The 21,884-nt window shown below is 39.5% G+C and overlaps 1 protein-coding gene across 1 annotated transcript in view; it reads right to left on the bottom strand.

Annotated features, from left to right (window-relative positions):
• The window catches only part of gpr39 (G protein-coupled receptor 39), a 50,639-nt gene extending 29,336 nt beyond the window's left edge, over positions 1-21,303 (bottom strand). The window contains exon 1 of the mRNA XM_023262349.3: positions 20,119-21,303. Coding sequence (XP_023118117.2) covers positions 20,119-20,902 — 784 coding nt within the window. The 5' untranslated portion in view covers positions 20,903-21,303. The remainder of the gene's footprint in view (positions 1-20,118) is intronic.
• Between the last annotated feature and the right edge of the window lie 581 nt (positions 21,304-21,884).

Raw genomic sequence — 21,884 nt, 5'->3', positions numbered from 1 at the left:
ATTACAATTTCTTTAAAATTATAAAAGGTAACTTCAAAATTTAAATAGAACGCTATTAAACCATCAGACCATTTTTGACCCACTTATGCATCTAAGGGTTAAAGTGAACTTGTTCTGTTTCACTTGTTGTGGCAGTGAAACCCCTGTTAAACAGCTGTTGGTGATGTTATTGTTATCTCATAATTAATCTTCTTACACGTGGATGGTGTGGCTGTATTTTGTGCTCGTAAAACTGATTTACTACAGCTATTCAGTTTGAGCTTCCAGCATCATGCTGCCTTTGACACAAGATTTAATGCTGAACAGTGGAATGAAAGGATAATCAGATGTAAAGAGTGGTGGATTTGTGTTGCCGGAGTTCTACTTGAATAGAGACGCTCTTGAAGTTAAGCAGTGAGGTCGAATATATTATTCTTGGGTGACTGAATACTTATTATCAGTGTTGTAAATGAAATTCTAAAGGTTTCACACTTCTAACTTGTGCTGCACTGATGGAAAGATTTACTGTCTGCCTCTGAATGTGGCACACTTTTGGTGTTCAGGTATACATCTACAGAAACTTGAGGGTTTTATGTGTCAAGACGTAGATCACTGCGTGTCCTAAATCTTTCAGCATAAGTGTAGTCACTTGTCATATGTGTGATTTGATAGAGGATATACAATGATTGATTTGTCTTGCCAAACTGCTCACAGTAAATTCACGACTAAAGCTACGTTCAGCCAGAATCCAGATCATATTTGTACATGAGGCTTGTGTCCATGCAAAGACAATGGAAGACAATAGAAGGACGTAGTTTCAAAGCGTCATGGGTTATGCATGAATTTGGATTCATCTTCCGCTTCTTTCATACAGTCTGTGATGCGCCCACCTTGAAATGGATAAACCAAATTTCCACCAGCAGGAAATACTTCAGCTCAGACACATCACTGAATTTGACTGTTTTCTGAGAATTCCATCTGAAGAGTGCTGGACAAAGTGTGCTTATAACACCAACTCCCCAATCACCACATTTCACACAAGCCTGCATCCATCGCACTAATGCCGGAGAGAATTTCCAGAAAGAAGCAGATGTTGGTTTAAGCTTGATTACATGGATGTATCACACTAATATGTAATTGATTAGGTAGGCAGAAGAACAAAGACCAAGCTGAGCACATAATTTCACTGTGAAAATAACTGCAACTTCTTCCTTTTTACTTTCCACCTTTCAGTAGGAAAAGCAGCTTGGCAACAATAGGATGACTTCATAAAGGTGTGCGCTTCTCCATGTTTATTAAATAATCCGAATCTCTGCTGCTTTGCGACACGAAATCAGCGGAGAGCCCATTAATGAGCCAGTCACACAGATTAACAAACCATATACTCAGTTTGGCAACTTGTGCACAGAATGTAACTCAGGCAATACGATGAAGAACATCTGGATCAGTCAAGATGACCAAAGAACATCTGACATCAATCTGTGCAATAGTAATTTGACCCTATTTCCAGCGCATTTTATTAGTTTGTGCTTGGACTTAGTTCTATTGTGCCACTTAAAAATGTCTCCACCTTTATTCTGAATGTAAGATGCCTTATCTGAAAGTCTCATGGCAAAATGGTACCTAATAAATATGACTTTGATTTCCACACCAACAAGGAAACAACACCAATAAATGGTAAACAGAAAAGAGAGACAAAAGAATGAAGAAACTGCGAAGTTTAAATTTGGTCTCAATTAAAAGTGGAACTTACAGTCCTGGCTAAGTGGACATTGCCCCTGTCAGTGTGATCAGCTCCACTCAATGAATTCATTATTATAATTCTTGGCCACAAATTAACATGCTAAGGACAACCTCAAGTACTGTTTGTCCCCAGGTCTATTTAATGATGGATCACATTAGAGTTTTACCACGGTCTGGCTTTTTCTTGCATGAGTGCAGTCGGCCATCTGTTACCTCTGTCCATTGATAATGTTATGGTGCCTTCTAACCTCTTGTGAAGGACTTTTTTTTTCCTTCCCTCTGAGAGTTTTTGTTGAAACTAAAGAAGTAGAAATAATCCGAACAAGCAGCTGAGAGGTCGGGTCAGACATTCCTTAAAGCTACAGTTTAATAAATGTAATTAAGGAATAAATTTGGAATAAATTGATACTGTTATTGCAGCACAACTAATGTCATGACAGATTAAGAGGAAAAAGATTCATTCAAACGATATTTGTATGTGGTGAATGTAAAACAGAAAATTAGGTCTAATAACATACTATATAATAATAGCCTTTCCTGTGTCAGGGCATCACACAACAGGACACTACAGGTATCTCTACAGTGGATACAGAATAAACATGTTTTTTAAACTGTAGGTAATACAGGCCTTAAGACTGAAACTGTGAATACAAGGTAGAAAACCTGTGTTCACTGAAACAAAACTGAGTGCACCTGTGATTTTCCAGTTAGCCTAATTTCATAAGCATGATTTTAAAATGAGCTGTCAACACAAGATTTTTTCTCATTTTTGGTGTGTACTCACTCCTCTTGTATAAAACCTAAGTGTCGATGGTTTTATGTGAGTTTGTCAGTCGGAGCAACCCCCAATAAAGTCTTGCTATTTTATGTTGTAGTATCTTACTTAATCTTATCTTAATTTGTGTCAACAAAGTTTACTAAAACCGTGGCTTGGCCATTAATATCAAATACACTATATGGATGAATACAGTATGTATACATAGTTTCAGCGAACAGCATCACAATTCGTCATGTAGACATTAATGCAACTCAAGAAGTAAATGGAGAAAATTTGTCCTTTAGCAAAAGTGCCATGCTGGTGTGACTCACCATTCAGCCTGTGGGGCACGTCCACCACTCTCATCTCCTGCTTTTTAATTGCCTTTAAACAGTGAATGTGATAAAACATGCCACATTGTTTTGATTGAGGCAAAGCTCCTTGAAGTACTGCATCCCACAGGACATTAAAAAGCTTCTCCAGCCCCACCTCCTCACTCTTGTGCCTGCAGCGTCACCCTCAGCTGCATCCTACATGACAAACGCTTCTCATTAGGGTAGAAAGCAATTTTTCAACGGGGGCTGCAGAGCGATAGATTCCTGAACGGAGGGAGCTCAGCAGTCAGATATGGTCTAGATTTAAAATCTTGAAACTTGGTTTCTCGATTAGAAGTTTCACTCTTTGTTCTCACAAAATGAATATTTTATCAGTGGTGCATTGAGTTGCAGTTTGTCCATTAACCAGCTGCTGTTTAGCCTGCAGAAACTGACAGTATTCAGTAGAAGGTAAAACACAAAGTCTGCTTCACACCATCATGCTATGGTTCTAAGTCTTTTACATTGGGTTTTTGGATAGTTTTATCCCATCATTGTTTGTGCTCAAGTTCTGCAAAGTGAAAGTAACAAACATAAACACCCTTTGCTGTTATCATTTTTACACATTTTTTGTGTTGTTCTTTAAAATTGTTAACACTTCCATTTCCCAACAATCTGTACCTAAAATGCACACAGATTTTGATCTTAAAATGAAAAATCTCACTTCCAAATGTGATCAGGTCCTGAATTCAGTACTTTGTAGAAGTCTCTTCAGCAGCGGTTAGTGCTGAAAGTCTCACAAATTACACACATCAGATTCTGGGCACTTTATGCCATCCTTCCTGACAGATCCTGTCAAGGTTCATCAGATTAAATGGCAGTGTTTGTGAACTGCAGTCACAGATGTTTTCTGAGGTTTAAGTCTGGTTTTCAGCTAGCTCTCTAGTGGACAGTTAGAGACTTGTCCTGAAGCCACTTCAGTGTTTGCTTTTTGGCTCTGTGCTTTGTGTCATTGTCATTGCTCTGTCAGTCTCAGGTCAGTGCACTTTGGAGCAGGTTTTCTTCAAAGGCGACTCTACATTTTTGCTGCATTTATGCTTCTCTAAATTTTGTTCAGTCTCCTTGTGCCTGCCACTGAGAAACATCCTCATAGCATGATGCTGCCCCCACCATGCTCCACCGTTGGGATGGTATTAGTCAGGTAATGAGCAGTGTTTGGTGCTTGTCACACATATCGCTTGGAGTTCTGCCCAAAGATTTTTTGTTCCATCATGACTGCTATGTGTCTTTTACTCAATCGTTACTTTTGTAGGACCATTCTGATATAAAGAACTGATAGATGGAGTACTGCTGAGTTAGTTGACCTTCTGGATTACGTTCCAATCAAATTGTAGACACATCTGAAGGATAATTTAGGTATATAAGACCAAAATTTGGACTGTGCCACAGCAAAGGTCAGTGTCATTTTGGGTAATTGAGTGTAGAGTGAGAGGCAGTTCTATCCATTTCCAAATCTAATCTACAACACATTTAAGTGTGCAAAAAGTAAAGGGCTCTGAATGCTTTTTGAATCCACTATGGGAGTCCTTTTGTCCTGTCCCTAGTCTTTACTGTTTACCCTTTTATGTAGATCTTGTGGAACTGAATGCAATCATAATGTAATCCTGACCAGCAGCTGCCAAAGGATGAGAAAACTGTATAAAATATACAGTGTTGTGTTCTGATTTTAAGTTCAAGTTTAGAAAGTGTTGAGATACACCAGCATTGTTCTCATGCTCATTGGAACTTACTGTATATAATGTAAACTGATCTAAAAAGTTCATTATCACTTGACTGTATTTGTTATTAGTGGTTACTTTTAATCGGCACTTGCCTTCATCACTCTTGACCTAAGGTTAGATATTAGTCAGTAATGGCTGCCTTAGCTTAGGATATCCTCAATTCATTACCAAAGCCAAGAAGATACTGTGAAAGGTTTCAGTCCACCGTGAAATGCTAATCACTGTACTTGCAAGGAAGTATGAGCCTGATGAGTTCTACACAGTGTGAGTTATGTGCTGTGAGTGAGTCCAGTAAGTCACCAATCTAATCTCCTCCCAAGGTTGTAGTGTTGCTGTCTACCCTGGATGTCTGTGAAAGTACATCTCACCAAGTCCAAAGTTTGGACACACTTTCTCTTTCAATGGTTTTTATTTAATTATTTTGTACATTGTAGATTGATACTGAAGACATCAAAACTATAAAAGAATACACATGGAATTATGTTGCAAACAAAAAAGTGTTCATCTTCAATATTAATCTACAATGCAGAAAATAATGCAAATCAATAAAAAGTACTGAATGAAAAGGTGTGTCCAAATGTTTGACTGCTAGTTTCCATCTCACCAAGTCAAACTCCTACAGCAAAACATCCATCCATCCATTATCTATACACCACTTAATCTTCATTAGGGTCGCGGGGCTATGAGGCCAAACTGCTAACCACCGAGGCACTGTGCAGCCCCAGCAAAACATGTGTTGATGACATCTGTTCTGATAAACAGTGAAAGTAAGTTAATTTACACAAGCATAAACTGCCATGTTAAAATGCACAACTTTACAGCAGAAATAAACATAAACGTTGTATTAAGTAATTCATAGTAACAGGTGTAGTAGAGTGACAGGTGGGTGCCGTCACAGGACAGTCCATGGCCCACCTCAGCCCCACTCGCACTTCACCTCCCTCTTATTTTTGGATAAGCCAGAAAGAGTCATGTACTGCCAACATGGTAAATGAAGCCACCACACTGAGCTGCTCACAAAACCTATAGGTGAAATGACTGAGGGTTTGTTTGTTTGTCTTTGCATACGTTTACGTATATGTTTTCTTGTCAGTTTTGTGCCTATGTCTAACTAATTCTGCATAGGATAACTTCTGTTTTACAGTTTAGGGGTCAAAGAGATCATTTAATACAGTTTGAAGGATCCAGTTTGCTGCAGCTGTTTAAAAATGGGGGGGGGGGGAAGCTTCTTTCCTTCCTTGTTACAAAATTTCCAACATATTTTTTTTCATTTTTCAAAATCAAAATTAACTTTTGCAAATGTCAAAAGGTTCATGTTGATTCAAAATGTTGGAAAGTAAAGATCATCTCACATCATCCAAATATCTTTTAAACCCAGCAGTCAGTGCCAAGTCCTGGCAAGCCACAGTATCAGAGTGTGTCAGTGTAAAGCCTGGTGTTGTAAAGCAGATAAGTAACCATTACCCGTGTAGTAAAATCTATGAATTCCCCTCTGAGCACTGACACACTATGTCGCCCTCTCAGCCATTTGATTGTCTCCCAGGCGGCTCGCTCAGTGTGGTGCTGTCACTCGCAGGAAGGCTTGCCTTTAGCTGTGTTGGCTGCCAAGGGGCCAGAAGGATCTACAAATTATTACTCAACTATGCAGCCGTCACTCACTGCAGAGCGGATGAGGGAAGTTTCTGGAGGAGGAATGGTGAGGCACATTCATCGACCGGCCCAGAGAACCTCAACCAGTCCTCCCTGAGGTTTACTTTATATTTGGTGGTAAAAGGGTTTGAAAGAGGCCACCCAAGCAGCGTAAACAGGCAGACAGGGAGTCAGGATCTCTAGTCCAACACAATAAATAAGCCCCATCGATCGGAAGGAGAGAGGTTCATGGGTGGCAGTTGGGCTGTTGCTGCACTTCATGAGCTATGGCCTTGTTGTGGCAGAGTGGTGGAGAGTGGCTGATTGGAACAGGCAAGACAATGTGAGGCTAAGAAAGCTGTGAATCTTTGTAGAGGAAAAACAGTCTTACATTGTCTCCCTCTGATAGATGGCATCATTTCATTATGTTTAATTGCATTCAGGATTTCATTTTTGCTGTTGATAAATTCAACTTCTTGTAAACTAATTTTAGATATCTCAGTGAAATGAAAAACTGACATTGGTATCAGTGATTTTTTTTTTTTTTTTTTTTTTTTAACCAGAGCTTTTTCCCTGCGTGACTGATGAGCACTGAGCCCCATCTGCACCTGATTAGAATTACAAGAGGGCTTCATAATCCCCAAATTCCCCCACATGTCTTTGGTGTGATGCATTCACACAGCATAAACAGGGCTATCTCTGAAAAGGAATGAAACTTCATTGGTTCTTAGTGTCTTGAAACTTGCATATTTTTTACCCTAAATTCAACAAACCCTTGGTAATAACTTCCACTGCAACATCTGATAGTTTCAGTGAAACCTACAGTTGAAAGAGGAGCAAGTACAGGAAAAAAATAACTATTTCAGACTAGACTACTGAGCAGTGAAGATGTTTCTTCACAATTTGTCCTGGCATGAACACAAAGAATATCACCAACATTAGGTCTGATTCACAGCAGACACAATAATCATCCAAACTGAACATAATGAAGCTTTTGGCTGTGATCAAGCTAATCAGTCCTGAATGCTACTCTTTAGCTGTTCATAGGGGTGTGCTGGGAACAAAATTCAGCCCTGGATGTTTCTGCTGGAACTGGTCTGGATGTGGATGGGTTGGGTGCTTCTGTCAGGCCGGTGCAGGATTGATTACATATTGCAAGGTCATGACTTTACTATGTACAGTGTTCTGAGATGACTTATCTTGTGATTTGGCACCAAATAAATAAAACTGAACTAAGGTGATTTGAATATGAGCAGACATGCAGAATGCTCTCATCCCAACCCTGTCTCTCAAAAATAGAGTTTCTACAACTAAACTGTATTCTCATTTATGATTTGAAAGAAACTTAATTTTGTTTTAAAATAAATGTATTTTTTCTGCAAAGGTAAGACTGTGGCATAGTAGGAAAGGCTTCAAGCTTGAAACAGCCCAAAAGTCCACGTTAGGAGGCTGGGGTCTGAGTTTGTGGTTTCATTCACCAAAACATTTTGGTCTGGTCAAGGAAAAGATCACAGTTTGGATTAAAATGTGATACTTTCACGTCTGTTTCAGGGTTCTCCTCTATTTTGTGGCTCACCAGGGTGATGAGTCCCACCTCATCTAATTTATGATTGGTTGGCTGAAAAGAAGTGGCAGTAAAGCAATAAAATAAATGGCCAAGACATGTAGATTTGAGCTACCAAATTAGGTGGACAATAAGCTTCCCTTAAAATGAAATTGAGATGCCAGTTTAGTTGTATAGGAACATATTTTTGGGGAGACCGGGCTGCTCATGTGCACCCAGAATGACAGGCACAGAAAGAGAATCAGTGAAAACAAAGACAGGGTCAATGAAAACCCACCAGGAGTGGTCTCTTTGCAGCCAACAACCTTTATACCACCGAGCCTCCAACTGATCTGAAACAATAACATTATTTTCTGAAAGGCAGGTAACTTTTCTCATTTTTATCTGTCTTTGAATGTAAAGAGCCCACTTTAGTTTGAGATGCAGACAGAACAAAGAGAAATGGATGATAATATCCTGAAAATATTCACTGCACCACCAAAAAAAGCACAGCACCCATAAATGATTCCAGGTTGATTTATACTTGCAACAGATAACCAGCTTGACAGATTTATGAGATGGAAAGACCAACTTTCCTACTAAGATGAGGGATATGATGGGAAATATATTTACTGGAATAAAGAACACAGCTGGTGTTTTTTCTCGACATCTGTACTGCTTAAAATTTTTAATTTAGAAGCTTTATATGCTTATTGTTATTTAGAGATGCATAAGGACCAACTGCCCATAATCTTTTTATAATAATTGGAGTGTGAACAATGTCATACTCTCTGGCAATAGTGTTGCAGATTCATCCTATGGCTTTCTTTTTATATATAAAAAGCTTTTCTATGTGAAATGCTGTATAGGTGATGTTTGGTACATACACACAGCAAACGATTAAATGTATTGTTTGGGCAGAACTGAAAGCATATTTATTTACCAGCAATCTGCTGTACTTCTGCGTTCATTTTTTTTCAAGCAAACTCTCTTGAAAAAGTCATAGCTTCTTCTCTGTAAATGCAACAAGAAGGCCTGTTAATCAGATTCTTGATGTGACAAAATGTACGTGTTCACTCATGACTTACTCTCTTTAGATACATCAGCTTATATATTTAACAGGTTTGCTGCCTGAACACTTCTTTATTAAAATGACCTTTCATTTACAGGATCTGCTCTTCTGCATTTTATGCCAGCCTGAAGGTAAATGTCACATCAACACACACATGCATTACAAATGTTCAGGTCATATACACCCACTGGCCGCTTTAATAGGTACACCTTGCTGGTAAAAGGTCGGGCCAACTTTTGCCTTTAGAACTGCCTTAATCTTCATGGCATACTTTCAGCAAGATGTTGGAAACATTTCTCAGAGATTTTGGTCCATATTGACATGATAGCATCACGCAGTTGCTGCAGATTTGTCGGCTGCACGTCCATGATGTCAGTCTCTCGTTCCACCACAGGGGAGGTGCACTGTTGGATTGAGATCTGGTGACTGTGGAGGTCAATGAAGTACAGTGAACTCACTGTCATGTTCAAGAAACCAGTTTGAGATGATTTGAGCTTTGTGATATGGTGCATTACCCTGCTGGAAGAAGCCATCAGAAGATGGTACACTGTGGTCATAAAGGGAAGGACATGGTCAGCAACAATACTCAGGTAAACTGTGGTGTTTTAACAATGTTCAGTTGGTAGTAAGAGGCCTAAAGTGTGCCAAGAAAATATCCGCCACACCACTACACCACCACCAGCCTGAACCGTTGATACAATGCAGGATGCATCCATGCTTTCATGTTGGCCACGTTTTTCCAATCTTCTATTGTCCAATTTCAGTGAGCCTGTGTGAATTGTATCCTCAGTTTCCTGTTCTTAGCTGACAGAAGTGGCACCCAGTGTGGTCTTCTGCTGCTGTTGTGCATTCAGAGATGGTACTCTGCATTTCTTGGTTGTAACGAGTGGTTATTTGAGTTACTGTTGCCTTTCTGTCACCTCTAACCAGTCTGCCTATTTTCCTCTGACATCAACCAGGGATTTTGGTCCACCCAACTGCTGCTCATTGGATAGTTTCTCTTTTTCAGACCATTTTCTGTAAACCCTAGAGATGGTTGTGCATGAAAATCCCAGTAGATCAGCAGTTTCTGAAATACTCCGATCAGCCCATCAACCATGAAGCTCAAAGTCCCTTAAATCCCCTTTCTTCTTCTCTTTGCAGGTCTTCCCTCCATTCTTCTCCCTACTTTCCTGTCTGCCTCTTCACTAACCTGTCAAATAAAGCCAAAAATGCCCTCCCCAAAAAATAAAATCCCCTTTCTTCCCTACTCTGATGCCTGGTTTCAACTTCAGCAAGTGGTCTCGACCACATCTACATGACTACATGCACTGAGTTGTGGCCGTGTGATTGGCTGATTAGCTATTTGTGTTAACAAGCAATTGAACAGGTGTACCTTATAAAGTGGCTGGTGAGTGTGTGATTTGTATTGCAAACATTGTTTTATACTCAGCAGTAATAACACTGGTGACAACACATGATTATCACTGTGCATGTCTTGAATAAAAAGTGTTGAAAAATATCAGCACTCCCTGCTGTCTTGTCTTTCTTAACTCTAAGTAGCACTTCTTATTGCATCCATTCAGCCTCTGTGAGTGCTCCCGTCACAAATGGCCTGCAAAAGTCAAAGGTAACAGGCCAAAAGCAGAAGGCAGCAAAACAGATTTAATATTCATTTCACAATTGCTGGCTCCCAGTGACAGAAAAAACTATCTAAAGCAATTAACCTTCTGTCCTGGACGTGATGTGTGGGCAACTTAACAAGGATGTTCTCTGCTTTTAATTACTCTCCAAAGTCGCAGAGCCCAGCCAGGATTAAAAGTTATTTCAGGGTAAAGTGGAGCGGTGAAAGGGATGCGGCCACTCGAGAGATAACTGACATCAGTGCTTACAACAGGAACGACTGTTTTCCAGAGTGCGTCGGAGTGGAACTCAATGCAATCTGCAGCAGTCTCAGTAACAATACATTTCATATTCAAATCCAAACTGTGATTATTCTTGCAGCAGAGTCCGCCAGCAGTCAATAAGGACGTGTGCAAATGCTGTTGCTGCTAGCAGACTGTGTCATGACCCTCAAAGTAATATTCAGTAAAATGTAAGATTCCATTATGAAGATGATGAAGTCCAGTTCACAGTGAGTTGCTGCTTCAATTGTTGTTTCTGGGGCCTGAGCTGTTATGAATTTTGAAGCAGTGAAAGCTGGAAAAGACAGTGAGTGAAGTGATTAGGACACGGCCGTGTGCTTCTTGGGAAATTATCATTCAGACCAAAAGCATCTTGGTCATTTTGCACTCAAATTATTTTGAACTTGGGTGCAATAAAGGTAGAAATATTTAAAAAATCATGACTTGCATGACACAGTCCACTCTGCATCTTTCCTCATCAATATTTATACAGACATCAATATTCTATTCTGTTGCTTATAAGTGGAGGAGGGTGTGGAGATGGAGTGTGTGCTATGAACATCCCACACAATTCCTACTGGTGTTAAGCAAACTGTTTGCATAAAAGACTATCCCACACTGAGGAGTGTCATTACACATCGCCTGATTAAGAATCAGTCAGGGCTATAGAGTTCAGACTTCCACTCTTCCCTTTTTACAAAAACATCATTATTTTCTCAATCACTTTATAGGATACTTTAAGCATAACAAGGGCAAACAAAAACTCCACCTCACCTCACATGTGTTGGTAGTAGCACTGCTGGAGGGTGGAAGATTCCAATAAACAGACCAAAAACAGCAATAAAGCAACATTTGACATAAACAGCGGATTTAATACATATGGATTTTGTTTAGATTGTGAAGCCAAGAGCTTTTTCTTTCACACAATAAGGAGTAGATAGATTGAGGCAACTTTGCTGTCCTGTGCGCTAAAAAAAGACTAATATTCTTTGAAGACTTTTTTCTGATGCTGCAATATCACTGTTGATTTCTGAATATGTGATTTGGCAATGGAAAGCCATATTTAATTTTATTTCCAGATGATATATGCAATGACTCTACGGATGTGTGTTACATAGAATCAGAGGTGAAAGATAAAAAAGTGAGAAATCCTTTGCTGACAGAATCACATCAGGGTTTATCCTATTTCCCTACCCTAACATCACTCTGCCTTGGGCACAGCATCTAAGTGGTTTTGTAGAGTTTCTTAAGCCATATTAAAGCAAAAAGGCATTCGGGTGACATATCAGGATAAATGTAAAAACAGCTGTGAGAGTTCTAGAAGAGAGAGGAGAGGTGGTTGGACCTTAGACGTATGAATGTTTGTGTTATTGATCTGTGATCGATGCTTGTGATGAAGCTCATCAAACAGCCGATTTCATATTCTCTGGACCTTGAGTTACAAGACATCGATAATGTAATCTTCAACAAAGATTTTTTGGTTAGGGAGCAAACATTGTGGAAGTTAACAACAACAATAGCAGATAGAGAAATGATAGAAAACACAATTTCCCATTTTACATTAATGTATACAGCTATTCCTTTTGCAATGTCCTCAAAGCTTGTTATTGGTAACATACGGCCTATACAGTTCCAGTTTGGGTTTCTTTTTTTTTAATTAAATGCATTAAAATTATGTGTTCATATAGACCACATTTTTATCATGTCTATACACCCGATAGCTGAGCAAATGATCACAATGATTAAACAAATGTACATTTTGTTTCCTGATGTAAACACATTTTTGCTGGCTGAAATGAGGGCAAACAGATCAGAGCAAATGTCACCTAATTTTCAACTAGAAATTAACACTGAAATCCTCTCTGGGCTCCCTGGGAAGCTTAGTATCTAATGTGGCTTACAGCTTAACAGCATTCATCCTTTGTTACTCCGCCAAGGAACGCGACGGAGTTATGTGACGATGATTTGTCTGTCTGTCTGTTAGCAACATTACTCAAAAACAGACTGACGGATTTGAAGGAAATTTTCAGTCAGAAATGACACAAGGACCATGTGATTAGATTTTGGCAGTGATGCAACTTATAGTCCGAATCCACAAATTGGTCAAAGGTTTCTGAATTTTAAAAGTCTGCTAATTCATTTTCAAATTGTGCATAAGTGAATGAATGAAAGTGTGTTCTGGTGGACTGGGACTTTAAGGTTTTTACTGTGAATTACATGGTCCCTGCTTTGCATATAAGGCCTGTGTTTCTGTCAGTCCATCTCTGTCTACCTTCATTTCCTGCCATCTCTCTACCACCAACTCTAGCTAAATTGCATAAGTGCCCCTAATATATTTTTTGAAATGGAATGCAAATAAGTAGCTGCCTGAAAAAGTTTTAAAAAATCAAAAATTTCAAAAACAGCAGTTAGCGGTGATGTGACAAATGTTTAAAGGGCTAAAACATGCAATTAAGCTATAATAAACATGATAATAACCTTTTGCATGCATATTTCATAGTTAAGCCCTTAGGAAAGACATTTTTTGGGTTTGTTTTATTTCTTGCATGTAGGGGATAAATTTTCAAAGCACATAGTCCCATTTTCCAGTTTACTATCATGCATTGTAGTAAAATATGCAATAGGAAATATCTCTGTAATGTGAGTGTAAATAAGCTGTTATATTGTATTTTCTCCTACACACTGCAATAACATTATATTAGGCTGCACAATGTAGTACAGTGCCTGTTGAAATATTCACCTCCTTGGAACTTTTACCCTTTTATTACCTTTCAACAGTGAATCATGGTCAATTCAGTGTGGCTTTTTTTTCTTTTCTAACCCTAACCCTTTTACAACTCTACAATTTCATTCAGCAGATGCTTTTATCCAAAGTGATGTACGGCTGAGAGAAGACACAACAGGACATATCAAATGGAAAACAGGCTCTAAAATGTAATTTGAATTAACTTCAAACATAAAACATGAAAAAAGTAATTTCAGAAATATTTAATCCTTTTGAAAGAACTCACCTAATTCAACACAAGTGCAGCCAGTTGATGCTCAGAAGTCACACAATTAGCGCAATAAAGACCATCTGAGTGAGTAAATGTGTCTCAAGTGAGTGTGAAGTGAAGCCAAAATAAACTGACCATGATTTAATGCTGAAAAGCAGTAAAAAAGGAAAACTTCTAAGGAGGTGAACGCTCTTCATAAAGACTGTATGCTTGCTCTGTACACCGAGTTCTCTTTCTTGCGTTTTTCAGAACCACCATCAGAAAACAAGTTTTCCAGAACTTCTACCGGGTTAAGAGTTTTATTTTCTGTACCCGTAAATACACAAGGATTCGCCATCTCCCCAAACAGACTCCCATGGACTAAAAAAGCAATACAAAGCCTTCATTATACTCCCTTGTAGATATGCACACAAAGGACTGGGGACATGCACAGAAACATGGCTGTAGTTTGCTGGAGAACTCTGATGCATACATGCACAGTATGCAGTACTATCATATTCCACACGTCCACACTACTGCACTTTTAACGTGCTGGTATCCTCTGAAAGCAATTAAAACAGTCTTAAAACTGCCTCCTCTCCGGTTTTCTTTTAAAAACATTGCACTGGTGATATCTCTACCATAAAAGAAGGGGCAGGTTTAGACACAAACAAGCACTTTAGGTCACAGCGCAGTTTGGGACCGAAGGCATTATTTTCTGTTCCAGCTATTTTTACCATTTGAGTGTGAGGGACTCATTCTCTCACTCTGGTCCCCTCAGACAGACCAGTTTTAGAAAATTCACCTTTTCATCTTCACCTTATCCAACCCTTTAGTGTGGTTGTTTGTGTAATTAAAACGCACATTATTTTCTGTTACTGAGGAAATATTCGTTTAATCAAGCTACACACACATGCAAACATTTCCCTGAACTGAATTGCAAGTGATCCACTAACTTGCAGAGAATCAAACTGCCAAAAGATAGAAATGTGACACTTTTTGGCAGCTAATGTGGTCAGTCTAGATGTTACCAGCATGTCAAAGTGGCTTCCCAGTGATTTAGTTACTGTCTTTCTGCAATGTTGAAGGAACTGCAGTGTCACAGTATGACTTTCTGGATGGTCAAAACAGATACAGCAGAGGTTAAAGCTCCCTGCAGGACACTTAAATTGGTATTCATGTGAAAAACTGGTGGAACGCCACCCTAATACAGTTTAGGTCCTTGTGTAATTTATTCCCAAGGAATTCCTTACATAAAAAGTAAATAGCATCAACATTAAAGGTCCCACTTATGCACCATATGGACATTAAAAAAAAGAAGAATAAACAATTTCACTGAAAGCGGTCTTTAAAGTGTAAAAAAGTATTAAATGTTTTGTATTTTGTATAAACTGTAAATACAGATTCTTTGCAATTTGCTGAAGCGGCTTTCATAGAATTTTTTAGGTCACTTGGGAGCAGCATAACAAGCCGTCAAGTTGTTGCAGCTAATGTGTTTGCAAACATTTGCATATTTACCCAAAGTATACAGTAGCTCCATCCTCCAAATTATATTATATTATATTATATTATATTATATTATATTATATTATATTATATTATATTATATTATATTATATTATATTATATTGACATTCGTTCAGTCATGTTTCACTTTGTTGAGAGAGAGACATGATTCTAAGAGACTGAGCCAAAAGTCTAAAGCTGCCGGTGGAAAATCCAAAACAATGGGCTGAAAGACGGTAAAATCTGCCAAGAAGGTGAGGAGAAAACTATTTCACAACATACATGGTAATGTGATACATTTCTAATATGCACATCCTGACAGGAGCAGCTTTACTTCATGATGCTTCTCTTCACTAACAGACAGAAAAAGTAGTGTATACTTTCTGCTGCTAGTTCGTCACTGCACTGAGCCACTATTCTTTATTATTATCTTTTGATTAATCAGGAGAATCTTCACTATCCAGCCAGAGAACATGCAAACTCCGTGCAGAAAGATCCCGTGTCCAGGCCGGGATGCGAACCGGGGATCTTCTAGCTGTAGAAGACGGTGCTAACCACCAAGCCACTGTGCAGCCTCCTACAGGTCCATTCTGAACAACAGAAAAATGCTTCTCCCACATTTCCATCGCACTCATCGTGCTCATTGTCACGTTCAACATCAGTTAATAGCAGCCAGTCTGAATATGCATAAGCAGGTTCAAATCACATTCACACAGCAGCACAGAAACAAATCATGTCTTATCAGGCAATTAAGCTGCACAGTGATTGTGATTAATGGATAAAATCCCATTTTATGAATTGGTTGTAATGCAGCTGACCCCTCCTTCCTCATCAATCTGAGGTCAAAAGTGCTTAGAAACTCAGTGTAATTCTGCCCAGTACTTAATACATCATTAGGCTGATGAGGATGTACGACTGACTGGTAATTGAATCAGAGCACAGTTGTACTGCTGTAGTCCTTTACTCAGGGAAACCGTGAAAAACTACATAGGTGTCTGTGAGTAGCTAAAACACGATGATGACTCATTAATTACTTTGTATATGAAGAAGAAACTTTGTGTTGAGTTCAATTAGTTCCCATGTCAGTACAACTTTAGAAGACATATTGCGAAGGAGTTAGCAGGAAGTCAGCATGTATCCATCATTAGTTTTTCTTCCACAGGATGCTGTGAGGCTGATTGAATGTCTCAGTGAGTCTCCGTGTGGTTGATACATGGCTGACCTGAGGACTTCAGCTCACAGTCACAGTGTAACACCTCAGCAGCAGGATGGATAGAAGATTTAAGATCAGTTCATTGGTACTGTGTAGGGATACAAGGGCCAGTGTCTTCTCAGTATTGTTGTAGTATGTAGTATGTAGTATGTAGTGGTATACACATTCCATTTGATTACTCTAAAATGGGGGTTTCAGATTTAGGCAACATTTGCACAATCTAAGACAAAATGAAGGCAAGGAGAATCATGATTGATTGATACTAATGTATTTAACTCTTATTATTATTCATTGTCTTGATCATTGTCCCACTCCTTCTGTCAGAGATGAGCACACTAAGTTCTGGAACCACAGATGCTTTGCAGGATGTACAGACAACTATCATGTATTTTACTTTGATACTGAAGACGACTTTAAAACAGAATGATTCTCAGGTAAGCCCTGGAGCACCTTTTTTCTGTAAATTCTGAGCACATTTGAGGATTATCATGGACACTGCAGAAGCAGTAAGCCTTTTGAAGTGTAAATCACACTGAATCTTAAATCTTGTGTTTCACGTCTGCATTCATATTTGACTGCATTATGTCTCAGGGTAGAGTGTGATTGTTGCATCGATCAGCACCACAGGTTTTAGTACCTTAACTGCCACTACTAGCAATGTATCACAGATATTGAACAATAACGAACATCCCAATATTTTCACAGAATGCAGTTTTTTGTCTCAGTCCCTCTTTCTAGGCCCCCGTTCAACTCTGACCACTGGACAAACTCAACTTAAAGATAACTTAAAGAAAAATTTAGATTTTTTTAATAATAAAGTTTTCTATTAATAAAGCATCTATCTATCCATCTATCCATCTATCTATCTATCTATCTATCTATCTATCTATCTATCTATCTATAAATATATTAATCTAATCTATAAATCTTTAGGCGGAAACTCATACAACACAAAGCAAAATAACAATTAGACACAATGTATTTTCTAGACTTCTCTGCAACTTCTTCTCCAGAGGATAATGGAGGGGCTGGAGACTATCCCAGCTGACTCTGGGTGAAGGAAGGGACATCCATTACAGACAACACAAAGAAGCACACCACCTTGTACGCTCACACTCACACCTGTGGCCAATTTAGAATCCATCAGCCGACATCCACGTTATGAAATCAAAACCCTGAAAATCTGAGACTGAGCTGTAAGTGCACATAATGAATTCCAGTCCTGTGATTCAGATGCATGTAAACATGAGTTTTAGACTTATCTCCACTCCCTCACTGATCCAACACGGCATCATGACTGTACTTAAAGAGTTTGTGTGTGTGTATGTGTGTGTATGTGTGTGTAATGTTGACACACACGCAATTCAACACGATTCAACAAATTCATGCTTCCAAAATGGACACATTGGGTTTGGTGTTTCATTTATGAACAGATATTATAATCACATTGGGATTGTATTTTTTATAAACAATCCCAGTGGTCTGTTCAATTACATACTGCCTCCTTCATACATGCCTCTAAGATCCTTGTGTAAATACATCACCATTGAAAATGATGGTCACTTAGGGTCACTCGGGGTCACTTAGAAATGTCCTCATTTTTTTTCAATGAAGACAACATTAAATGAATCAGGATTACAGTCTAGACATTGTTAATGTGGTAAATGACTATTCTAACTGGAAACAGCTGATTTTTAATGGAATATCTCCATAGGGGTACAGAGGAACATTTCCAGCAACCATCACTCCTGTGTTCTAATGCTACATTGTGTTAGATAATGGTGTTGAAAGGCAGATTGATGATTAGAAAACCCTGGTGCAGTTATGTTAGCACATGAATAGAAGTGTGAGTTTTTATGGAAAACATGAAATTGCCTGAGTGACCCCAAACTTTTGAACGGTAGTGTATGTACAATCTTACATCTGCTTGTGTCCTCCTAAGTAGTGGACCTTTGTGCACTACACTCACTGCCAGGTGGCCATCAGTTTTAAAAATGATGGCTAGTCATCAGCGGCAGGTAGCAGCTGGGACTTAGATGACAGGTATCACAAACCTGCAGGCAGCAGAGCTTTTTTTCAGCACACTCCCTTGTCTTTAGAAACGTTTGCCATCTGCAGTGGAGGCAGTTTTCCAAAAGTGTCATTCAAAAGGGCTCTGACTTTTACTCCCCCATGCTAAAATTATGGTTTACAATATTTAGAAAAAATGTTAGGTTACCAAAGCATTTTATACATTTTGTAATTCCTTTCACATACAGTAGGTTCCTTTACATGAAGAAGATCAGAATAAAGTAAAGCTACGTTATTTGATTTCTGGAGCAGCAGAAAGTTGATAAGGTGAATGTGTTAGCAAATAATTCCATATGCAGGAGAAATAGAGAATCATTAACATGGAGCCATATTTTTATCAACCTGAAAATATCGTATCTTGATTGGGCTTTCTCCAACCGCAGAGAAAAAAACATGCACATTTTTGGCAGCTCAGTGTACATACACAATTTACACATTGTACAAAGAAGGGGGACATTGCTTCTTTAAATCTGTTGCTTGGAAAATTTCTTGAAGAATTAAAAATAAGGTGCTCTTTACAGGGAATAAAAGTTTTATTTGACTATACTTCACCAGTGTCTGGAATTTAGCTCATGCGTGTCGTGTTTCCTGTCAGAGTGCTGTGTATTTATGTGGTCACAGTGTGTGACCAGTGTGCTGTATGACTGAGGGAAGTGGGGAGTTTGTCTGCTGTATGTACTGGTGTGTCTCCTATCTTTTTTCATTTCAGCCCGTCTGCAGTGGAGCTTATCAACATCCGTTAACATCTCTGAGTCTCTGCCTTCTCATGTCCAATACTAGCTGATAGCCAGTGGCGCAAGACGAAGCTCCTGTCCACAGGATGTCCACCCCAGCACTCCCAACCTGTTTATTCTGCAAATTTGGTTATTAAAATTGTATCTGAGTTGACCAACTATTGGCAGTTTTGGCTTCCAGGGCACATCTCACTGCCCTGGAGTAAGAACCCCTCTCTGTGAACTCTTTTGGAAGGTTTTCCTCTTGTTTTTTCAGCTCATGCGGAATTCGTGTCAATATAATTAAGGGGAAGTCATGGCCATGTAGCTTGTTGGTACTGTTAACAGGGGCTACGTTAAAATACATGCTGCAAATTTTAACTTCAGGTCTGTAACCATAATTTTGTCTGGATAGCAAGGAATGACTGAACTTGTTTCTGTGGACACAGCTGTCTTCATTGTATAAACAGCATGTAAACAAGCATCACAGCTGGTGTGTGTGTGTGTGTGTGTGTGTGTGTGTGTGTGTGTGTGTGTGTGTGTGTGTGTGTGTGTGTGTGTGTGTGTGTGTGTGTGTATCTTTGTATGACATCAATCTTTTGAATGGTCTGAACATTGGAAACATAGCCTGGACTTGTATGTGTTACTTCCACTTGTGGCACAGAGTCAAAGTGATGCTCTCACTGCTGCTGTAAACAGATGAAAAGGCTGTCTGGCACGTCTGCACATCCTGGGCTGCTTATAGCACAGACATATATAGCACCACCACACATAGTGCCCAGACAATATCACTTCCGAACACTTTTTTCAGAGCTTTAAAAGCCAAAGGTATTAAAGTTCAGACAGTAGAAACACAACACAAGCTGGAGCTCTAAAGTTAGATCTTTGAACAAGTTAGTGGAACAAGGTGTCCTTTTAAGATATTAAAGCAACAACTTACCCAGAAAAATGATGGTCTGCTTCCTGGCTGTCTTGACCTTGGCACTTTCATGCTTGGGCGCTCTTTGAATTGCGTTGATCCCTCCATCCACGGATCCCAAAGGTCTCTGCAGGACCAGGATCATGGCCCGGCACATGAAGGCAACACAGATTAACACGATCATATAGATGATGAAAGAAACAAAGATGCTGGCCCTGTACATCACCCAGCGCTCCCTCAGATTGGTGCAGAAAGTCAGGTTCTGGACGGGTGTATCCGCTAGGATGGGAATGTGTCCCTGTGTTCCTGTGGCAATCAGCAAAGGCAGGGCCACGAGCACAGACACCAGCCAGGCGAAGGTGATGAGGGCCGAGGTACGTCTTCCACCCAAAAGTTTGAAACGAAAAGGGTGGCAGATAGCAACATAGCGCTCAAAGCTCAGCGTGGCCACATTGAGGATGGTGGCATAGCTGCAAGCCTCAAACAAGAAATTGTAAATCTTGCAGGAAGCGTTGCCTGTAGCCGACGTGAAGGGGAACCAGATGGCGCTGTAGAGCTCCACTGGCATGCCGATGAGGAGAACCAACAAGTCCGAGCACGCAAGGCTAACCATGTGGTCAGTCACATTTTTCTGCAGGTAGCCATTACGTTTTAGCACCTGTGTCACTCTGATAGTGATTGAATTTCCCACAATACCTGTCACCAGGATGAGACTGTAAAAGATCGTCAGGAAGATCTTAACAGGGTAGTTGGGCTCAAGTTCCCTCCAGTCTTTTTCATCAGCTATCTCCATTTCCTCGCTCATGGTTACAGAGTGGTGAGCTCAGATTTTCCAGGTATTGATTAGCTTATCAGTGCTGCTGGGTGCAGCCTCTGTGATTATAGCCAAGATCCAGAGGTGAGCGGTTTTCCAAGATAACAGCTTATACTGAACACTTCGTTGTCTGAAATGATTCTTGATTCTTCAGGCAGAGTACCCCATTGAGTGGGAAACTCACATCACAACAGGAATAGCACTGAAAGTAGAAAACATTAGGATAGCAATGCTTTTTCTATTATGTTCTAAATACTCACTATCTTAACAATTTAACATGTCCAGGGTGGCCCTATGCCTGGTCCATCCTCCCCGAGTCTTGATCATCATCTAGGATCCCCCAGAGTTCTCTCAAGTCCCTGTGTAGAGTCGGTGCTTTCACCTCAGTCTGAGCAAAGAGTTAGCCAACATTCAGTTCACACAAATTCCCTTCTCCCTCCCACAAGGGTAGGGCAGTTAAACATTAACCACTACCAGAGGCAGCATGAGCAATGGAGCCTGCTTTCATTTCTTATCATCAGCGCTAATGTGCCTCCCTTTCACATAAACGTTTTACTTCAAGTTTTAGTAGAGATTAGAAACACAGTTTAAAAGCTGTTGCAATTTGCAACCCAATAAATAAAAATCCACATTTTGGCCAAATAAATCAAACTGTTTGCGATTTACGATCCAGTAGTTTTGTTTGGAGATTGTGTTAAAGATAAAATAGAGATACGACACACTGAGATCCTGAAAGTGATAGTGGCCTTTAAAAAAAAAAACAGGTGAGGAAGCTTTCTAAACAGGAACCAGAGTGAAATAAACCAGACACAGAGAAGCTGCATAACTGAAGTGAGTTCATCACCGGGCTTCAAGGCAATTCAGTGTTCATATGAAAGAAAATCTCTCTTAGAGACTGGTTGTCCTATGTTTTAAAGATGTTCAGTGATTACTGTTTGGTCATTCTCTTCCATTAAACAGAACAGTAATATAT

The sequence above is a fragment of the Amphiprion ocellaris genome, chromosome 11 (assembly GCF_022539595.1).
Source record: "Amphiprion ocellaris isolate individual 3 ecotype Okinawa chromosome 11, ASM2253959v1, whole genome shotgun sequence".
Taxonomy (NCBI): Eukaryota; Metazoa; Chordata; class Actinopteri; family Pomacentridae; genus Amphiprion; species Amphiprion ocellaris.
Note: the sequence above shows the minus strand (reverse complement) of the source record. Positions and strands in the feature narration are given on the sequence as shown.